The 9,208-nt window shown below is 41.6% G+C and overlaps 1 protein-coding gene across 2 annotated transcripts in view; it reads right to left on the bottom strand.

The window, feature by feature from the left end:
- LOC143286542 (uncharacterized) overlaps positions 1 to 7,309 on the bottom strand; it is a 76,039-nt gene extending 68,730 nt beyond the window's left edge. Inside the window, exon 1 of one of the 2 annotated variants that reach the window (XM_076594149.1) lies at positions 7,156 to 7,309. Coding sequence is in view for 1 of the 2 variants with exons in the window: in XM_076594148.1 (XP_076450263.1) it covers positions 1,510 to 1,525 (16 nt within the window). In the remaining variant the exon portion in view is untranslated. Of the gene's footprint in view, positions 1 to 1,509; positions 1,603 to 7,155 lie in introns of those variants that run through there. The other variant, XM_076594148.1, reaches the window with a different exon arrangement.
- Between the last annotated feature and the right edge of the window lie 1,899 nt (positions 7,310 to 9,208).

Below are 9,208 nucleotides of genomic sequence, written 5' to 3'. Positions count from 1 at the left end.
CTATGTCACTAGAGCTTTACATCTACTGACATTTTAAACATTTAAGTGTTCAGTATTCCGTCTCTCTGTCTCGGACAGATCAGAAGATTAGGCTAAACCTAAGATCTTAATCTTTGTCTGCTGACACGTCCGCACGGTCCCCTTGTCCTATGTGTGGTGCTTTAGTGGAAGATGAAACTCGTTTCCTTTTTATGTCCAAGTATTATGAAGAAATTCGAAAGAAATGCTTAATTTTCAACGGTGAAAACTTAGAGAACGTGAACCTTACTAGTATGCTTTTGATAGATACATATTTTGCTAGTGAGAGTATCATATCTTTATTTTCTGTCATCAGTATGCCGAACAAATCTTTTCTCTGCACTGGAGCTGTATTGAAATGGGTACAGTTTTTTCGCAATTCTTCGTATCTTTTGCAGTTAAATACGAAATGGTTTTCATCTTCTGGGCTTTCGCCGCACATTTGGTAAAGGGATGTTGCTACGTCTGAAGAGAGAGAGAGAGAGAGAGAGAGAGAGAGAGAGAGAGAGAGAGAGAGAGAGAGAGAGAGAGAGAGAGGTGCACCAAACCCAGCCTGGTTTATTTTCTTCATGCATAACAATGGGAAACAATTTCCTGTGCTGTGTGTGTGCTTTCCCCTTGATACCAAGATCTGACTGTGTGAGTGGTCTGCAGTTGTTGGCAGCACTCCCTTTCAGAGTAATAATATCAACTCGTGGATTCCAATACCTGTTTGAGGCAACCCTCCCGTCCCTTCAAACACACACACACACACACACACACACACACACACAGAGAGAGAGAGAGAGAGAGAGAGAGAGAGAGAGAAAGAGAGGGAGAGAGAGAGGCACACACCACTCTACTTCCTCCCTCCCAACTTTCTCTTTCTCTGTCTCTCTCGTCGCTCGCTCTCTCTCTCTCTCTCTCTCTCTCTCTTTCTCTCTCTGTCTCTGTCTCTCTCTCTTTCTACCCACCCCTCTCTATTTCTCTCTCTTTTTGTGTCTCTGTCTCCTTGTAACAGAACCAGAAAATCAAACTGAAAGAACCAACCAATATCTTACCAGCATAATACCAACGAGAACCCCCACCCCCTACCCCACACCCCACCCCCCCAAAAAAAAGTGAAACATTCTTTGCACTTTCAATGATGAAATAAACGTTGGCTGCAAAACAAAACAAAACAAAATTTCCTTGTTTAGTATTAAGCGACTGAAATCACAACTGTGTCCAAAACAGAATCAAAGAAAATAAAGTCATAAAAAAAGGCACAAAACTGAAGTAAAGCCGTTTGCGGAGCTCAGAATACACAAATCATAACAGAACAACACACACACACATACACACACACACACACACACACACACACACACACACACACACACACACACACCCTGGCAAAAAACGAAAAACAACACATAACAGAATTCCTGACGACGATAACAACAACAACAACAAACAAACAACCACATAACTTAACCACAACCAATCAACCAACCAACCAAAATTACCTACCTCTTTTTGCCATCATGTCCAACGCAGAACAACTATGACCACACACACACACACACACACACACAAAAAAAAGAAGCCACAACCACCAAAATCACACCCCACAAACGCCACGAAGACTGGACCCCCCTCAACAAATTTGAAGCGAAAGCCCCCCAAAGACTGTTCTTTGTAACCCACCCACCCAAGACTTTATATACCGTCTCAGACCGACCAAGAGCAAAATCCAGAGAGCCTTTTATTACTTGAGAGAGAGGGAAATACACGGAAGAGAGAGAGAGAGCGACAGAGAGACACACGGAGAGAGAGACAGACAGACAGACAGAGAGAGGGGGGGGAGGGGGGGGTGTGTGAAGAGAAGAACAACAAAATTTGGGAAGTTGCAAATAGATGCCCAACCGTGCGGAAAGACGAATGCTACAGATATTATTCGCATGTTTCTCATAAAAAACGAAGTGAATAGTGTCCACGCTTGATTGATTACGATCCGGTTGCTTTGCGGATCGAAACGTGACAGGGGTAAGGGGGAAACGGGGGGAAGGGGGAGGGAGGGGTATGGGGGGGAGGGGGGGGGGGGGGCTATGGAGTGAAAGCGTCCTGTCTCTTTCTTCTTTTCTTGCGGGAAGGGTTTTTTTTTTGTTTTTTTTCTCTCTCTTTTCTTCTTTTTATTTATTTTTTTCTCTTCTTTTCTGGAGGAGTGGGGGAGTCCGTTGTCTTCGAGATAGACAGAGAGAGAGAGAGAGAGAGAGAGAGAGAGAGAGAGAGAGAGAGAGAGAGAGAGAGAGAGAGAGATACGGATACGGATATTTTATTGAATAAAGGCCACGGCCCCTCATGAGAGAGACAGACAGACAGACAGACAGAAGAGAGAGACAGACACACAGACAGACAAGCACAGAGAGAGAGAGGGGGAGAGAGAACTAGAAACGGGAGGTAACTGTTAATTCTGCACTTTATTAAAGGTACCGTCGATGGTCCCCCTTGTGATAAGTATATACATAATTATAACATATGTACAGACAGGCAGGCACGCAGACACAGACACATACGTACTCACATTCACACAGACAGACAGACAAAAAAGATATAGACAGACACACAGGTACATACACACAGACAGGTAGACAGACGACACACCCACAGACAAACAGAAGGTATACTTATATACGCACAGATATAACAGACATTCAGGCAGGCAAGTAGGTAAGCAGTCAGACAGACAGACAGACAGTGCGATGAATAGACAGACAGAAGACAGACAGACAGACAGGCAGACAGAGTGACGGATAGACACGCAGACATATACACAAACAGATATGACAGACAAACAGACAAACAAACAGACAGAGTGACGGATAGACAGACAGACGGGGAGGCAGGCAGACAGACAGACAGTGTGACGGACAGACATGCAGACATACACACAAACAGATGGACAGGCAGACAAACAGACAAACAAACAGATAGACAGACAGACAGACGGACCGACGGACAAAGAGAGATCGATGATGAGATAGGGAGATGGGCTATGGGAGAAGGAGAAAAGGAGACAGAAACAGACAGACAGGAACAGAGAAGACAGACCGACCGACTGACCGACAGACAGACAGACAGACAGACAGACCGAACGCGACGGGCAAGACACGCCCCGCATACAGTGAGTATGTAGCCTATATACAAAGTACGGGCTTGTGCGAGGAAGGACGTTTCAAAGAATTAAAAAAAAAAAAAATTAAATTAAAAAAAAAGGAAAAAAAAAATCCCAGCGCATTCAGCTCTCTCTCTCTCTCTCTCTCTCTCTCTCTCTCTCTCTCTCTCACACACACACACACACACACACACACACACACACACACACACACACACACACACACACACACACGGTCTTTGCAGGACAGACAGTCTCACAAACAGCTCAGCTCTCAATGAATCTGCCTTTTTTTTTTAAAAAAAAATAAAAAAAAATAAAAAAACCGGCTGTCGTCAATCTCTCCTACCCACCACCCCCACCCCCACCTACCCACCACCCCCACCCCACCCCCACACCCCCTACCGTTCTTTTCATGGCAGATTCTGTCGCTACAAACATCAGGACTAACATTATTTATTGAGCTGAAATCAGGCGGTACGTAGCATGACGGCTTAAAAAAGAAAAAAAAAATCTTTTCTTTTCTTCTTTTTTTTTCGGAGGGGTTGGGGGTGGGGTGGGGGGTGGGGGGGTTCACACTCTCAAATTAAGAATACGTCCAGTAAGCTTTCGTGACGTACTGAACGCTGGAACGAAAAGGGAAACGCAGTGACAATTTCTGTTGTTGTTTGTTTGTGCGTTGTTGTTTGGTTTCGTTGTCGATTTATATACTGTCAATTTACGTACATTCACACTTACGCGGACGCGCTCGCGCACGCACGCACACACAAACACACACTTTCACATACGTACACACACAAGGACGCACGCACGAGCGACGCATGCACACACACACACACACACACAAGCGCGCGCGTGCGCGTGACAGAGAGAGAGAGAGAGAGAGAGAGAGAACTCAGAACTCATATAAGTTCCAAGAACATCAGCCCTTGACCACAGTACACATAGTGGGTGCCGATGGCGTTGTGGAAGGGTCGAAGTGGGACAGGGGTAACAAAGTAGAGGGGTTTCTTGTCTTATGACACTATGTAGGCATACACTTTTCTGACATAAAAGAAATCAATCGTTATGTACACGCATCATCAAAGGTACCTGACTAATGGCAACAACAATGCATCATCAATTCACACTTAAGGAGTCGGCAACTGTATCCCATTATGTATTCCTCAAAGCAACAAATATACACCATAATCATTTGTCTTCCATGCAGTTAACAGAAGGCCGAAAACTAACTTTTAGATACTACCATCATGCTTCACATAAATTTTAGGCGGGCATTTCGAGTCAACATTTGATTTTTTTCCCTCCAGTATATTATATAAAGGACAGGCTGCTAAGAAAATTTAACTCACTCAGTACGGCCAGTCCTCTCTTCTCCTCTACACAGACCCCTCGGATGTCCAGTTGGTGTCTCAATGATCCAACCTTTAGCTTCCGTCGTCAGAATTGTGGTATTCCGCCTTCCGCTTGTAATATTTTGATGGTGGTAATTGGGGAGAAACGCTGTTAACGTCGTCTCTTTCGCCGTTCGTATGGAGAGAGTTAATCTGAGGTCTTTATAACAAACAATGAAACATGGCGTTAATTTTCAATTCGATTACAACAAACAAAAAAAGGTCAATAATTCTTGTCTTCGGCACATTAATTTTGCTGTATCGATGAATGCTATTATTCAAAGGGAGTGCATTCAGTCTTAACTGAGTAATGACATCCTGAAAGCAATACGTATCCATATCACAAACATAGTTTTAATTCTTCAAAAACAGTCATACAAATAATGTATCTATCACGTTCCCTTAGTGTTCCATCCCAGTCTTGCATAAACCAGTCAATAGGTCTCTGTTTAACCCTTTCACTGCCAAACTCGCATTTATGCAGCAGATAGGTAGAGGACCCATGTCACTGAAAGGCGACCAGATCATGGGTCTGTTATCCATGAACCTACTGCTCTTTATGTTCGGTGGTAGGATTGGCCATATTTTCTACATATCGTAGGGGGAATTCCTAGCTATTCTTAGACACCATATTTCCTGTGTTTATAGCACTCAAAAAACCCTTTACATCTCCCACTCCTTGCTGAAGCCAAACAATACTGAAAGCCACTCCGGCATAAAATATCTCTTAGGGTTGTTGCCCAACAGTTCTGCCGAATTATCTAACTCAAGTGGCATGGCATAACATAAGTTTTGTAAGGTAGTCTTATATATATATATATATATATATATATATATATATATATATATCACATTAGCTTGAACAAAAACATCGAAAGGCCATGCAAGAATTGACAATGACTTTTTAGGAATATTTTCTCCATACACTATCTTATTCGGCGTCCTGGCTGGAACTCCCAAGTATCTTTCGCACGCCATTAAGTGTACTTTTTCTAAAGGTTCTAGTCTGTTTAACCCCCATACATCTGATGCATATAACAACATTGGCTGATCTTGATTTGAAAGATCAGTGTGTGCGCGAGAGAGAGAGGGAGACAGAGAGAGAGAGAGAGAAGTATTCCTTCTTCCCGAGGACAGTCAGGGACTGGAACAGCTTGCCTCCCGAGGTTATCTCCTCAACCTCGGTGGAGTGCTTCAAGTCCCGAATCTGACCGACCAGCGCCCCCCAGCCTCCCTCCCCTCCCCCTCTTCTTATACCACCACCACCCCACCCCGCAAGTCCCCAACTAACTGCCAATCCTACAAAACAACAACTCATTTAGTGGAACCCCCCCAGTTCTATACACATCAGAACCATCAAAATGATGATGGTGTGGATGTTTAAAGAAAGAAGAAGAAGAAGTAGAAGAGAGAGAGAGACAGAGAGAGGAAGGGGCTGGGAGGGGGAAGGGGAACACGAAGAAAAAAAAACGAAAAGACTAGCATCGAGACCAACAAGAAGTACAAAACGAAGAAGACAGCGAGATGAATGTTGGTGAAAGAAAGTATGTGCGTTGAGGTGTGTGCACATGGTACATTTTTGGGGTGAAATGGATGTTTCTTTTCTAAAATGAAAATTTCTAATGGTTTACGTGTTGTTTTTGCTGTTGTTATTTTATGACGTGTTTTTTTGTTGTTGGTTTTTTTTTGTTTTTGTTTTTTTGTTTTTTGTGGGGTTTTTTTCGTCTTATTTCGTCTGTTTATATCGTTGCCTCTCACCTTCCCAATTGTGTACTTCACAAAAGTACTATGTTTGTATGCTGCTTTTTTTCATATCGTTCCAGCTCTCCTTCCCATGTAAGTATTTACGTTAAACTTCCATGTGTTACCAAATTGGGGGAAAAAAAATTAAAGGAGGGTGAAAAAAAAAAAGACGGAGGACGGGTCGTGGGGCTAAAACTCGACATAGAAATCCGTAGTATGAAAAGAAGAAGAAGAAGAAGAAGAAGAAACCCAACTGGAGGCGATCCGATCTTCATGGAAAGCAATTCTATTTTCTCTTGGAGAAGTGACTTTGACATTATAATGCAAAGCGAAACAAGCCATACGACACGATAAGATACGATGCAATGTAGTAAAATAAGTCTTTCTTCTTCTTCTTCTTCTTCTTCTTCTTCTTCTTCCTCTTCTTCTTCGTTCATGGGCTGCAACTCCCACGTTCACTCGAATATACACGAGTGGGCTTTAACGTGTATGACCGTTTTTACCCCCCGTCATGTAGGCAGCCATACTCCGTTTTCGGAGGTAAATAGGTCAAATATTAAGGAAATGAACGTTTACACACACACACACACAGACACACACACACACACACACACACACACACGCTACAACACAACATATTACAACAACACAGCACAGCACAGCGCAACACAGCACAGCACAGCACAGCACAACACAAAACACAACATAACACAGCACAACGCAACACAACAAAACACAACACAACACAAAGGTTAAAAAAAGAAAAGAAAAACAAACAAACAAAAAACAAACAAACAAGAAAAACAAGTAAACAAACACCAAACATAAATAAATAAATAAATAAATAAATAAATACTTACTTACCACAAACAAAAAATCCCCTTCAAACGATCCCCACAGAAACGAAAAAATTCAACCACAACACCCTTCAGAAAACTCAAACCCGTGCAGCTCAGCCAAGATCCAGACCGTACATAACCCAAACGACAAGACACATACCGTGGACACACACACACACACACACACACACACACACACACACACACACACTTCACAAAGCACACAGCAACAGCAAAATTCAAACTTGCTCGGAACGAATTCAACAGCGGCACCAGCGAATTCAAACAGCGGGGAAAAGGAACAGAAGTGACGTCAAATCCATTCAACGTAGGTGTCTCCTGCACAAAAGATCGCTCATGCTTTTGGCATAACCCCTGTTCAGGGAGAGTTTCTTTTCAGGTTTTTGTACCCCCAGGCGGAGTTCCGCTCCCGATATTCTTTTTGTACAGTAAACCCATGTCTGTGTCATTTCTGGAAGAAGATGTTTTGGGGGGCTGTACAACCACTGGTATATAATTTTTGTGTGACGGGACATTAAACACAATTTTCTCCCTCCACATTCAGACTATAATTTACTTATCTATTCATCTATTCTATTATAATTTATTTGTTCATTAATTCTACTCATTCTATTCATTTTGGGGATTTCTTTGGGTGGGGGGTGGGGGGTATTGTTTTTTTCACCAGAGTCTTGAATTCAATTCAGAAAAAAAATGCACAGAAGTGGATACTTGTATTCAAACACTGGACGAAAAAAGGGGAAGAGAAAGAAGAAAAAGGAGATAAAAAAAAATCCAAAAAACGACAGCAACAACAACGATAAAGGGAAAAAAAACCAAAAAAAACAACAAACCCCTGAGCAATAGATAAGAAGAAAATGATTTGATCAAGTGACAAATGAACACCACATAGAAAATACAGCAGCAGTCAGATTAAGAACATTTACGTAATAACACTCTATAGCTTTTAGAATGTATTAGCTCGTTGGTTAAATCATCAACCATTAAGATACGAAGCAAAATTAAAACATGAGATAAATCATTACTTTCTCCTTTTTCACCGAAGATGTCTCCTGCACAAAAGATCACTCATGCTTTTGGCATAACCCCTATTCAGGGAGAGTTTCTTTTCAGGTTTTTGTACCACCAGGCGAAGTTCCGCTCCCGATATTCCTTTTGTACAGTAAACCCATGTCTGTGTCATTTCTGGAAGAACATGATTTTAGAGCTGTGCGATCACTAGTATATAATTTTGTGTGACGGGACATTAAACACAATTTTCTCCTCCATATTCAGACTATGATTTATTTATCTATTCATCTTTTCTATTATAATTTATTTGTTCATTTATTCTACTCATTGTATTTATTTTGGGGGTTTCTTTGGGTGGGGTGGGTGGGAGGGGGGGTATTGTTTTTTTCACCAGAGTCTTGAATTCAATTCAGAAAAAAAATGCACAGAAGTGGATACTTGTAATCAAACACTGGACGAACAAAGGGGAAGAGAAAGAAGAAAAAGGAGATAAAAAAATCCAAAAAACGACAGCAACAACATCAACGATAAAGGACAAAAAAAAAAAAAAAAAAAAACAACAACAAAAAAACCCTGAGCGATAGATAAGAAGAAAATGATTTGATCAAATGACAAATGAACACCACATAGAAAATACAGCAGCAGTCAGATTAAGAACATTTACGCAATAACACTCTATAGTTTTTAGAATGTATTAGCTCGTTGGTTAAATCACCACCAACCATTAAGATACGAAGCGAAATTAAAACAGGAGATAAATCATTATTTTCTCCTTTTTCACCGAAGATGTCACCTACACAAAAGATCGCTCATGCTTTTGGCATAACCCCTATTCAGGGAGAGTTTCTTTTCAGGTTTTTGGACCACAAGGCGGAGCTCCGCTCCCGATATTCCTTTTGTACAGTAAACCCATGTCTGTGTCATTTCTGGAAGAAGATGTTTTGGGGGGCTGTACAATCACTGGTATATAATTTTTGTGTCACGGGACATTAAACACAATTTTCTCTTCCATATTCAGACTATGATTTATTTATCTATTTATCTAT

Source organism: Babylonia areolata, chromosome 10, assembly GCF_041734735.1.
Source record: "Babylonia areolata isolate BAREFJ2019XMU chromosome 10, ASM4173473v1, whole genome shotgun sequence".
Classification (NCBI taxonomy): domain Eukaryota; kingdom Metazoa; phylum Mollusca; class Gastropoda; order Neogastropoda; family Buccinidae; genus Babylonia; species Babylonia areolata.
Note: the sequence above shows the minus strand (reverse complement) of the source record. Positions and strands in the feature narration are given on the sequence as shown.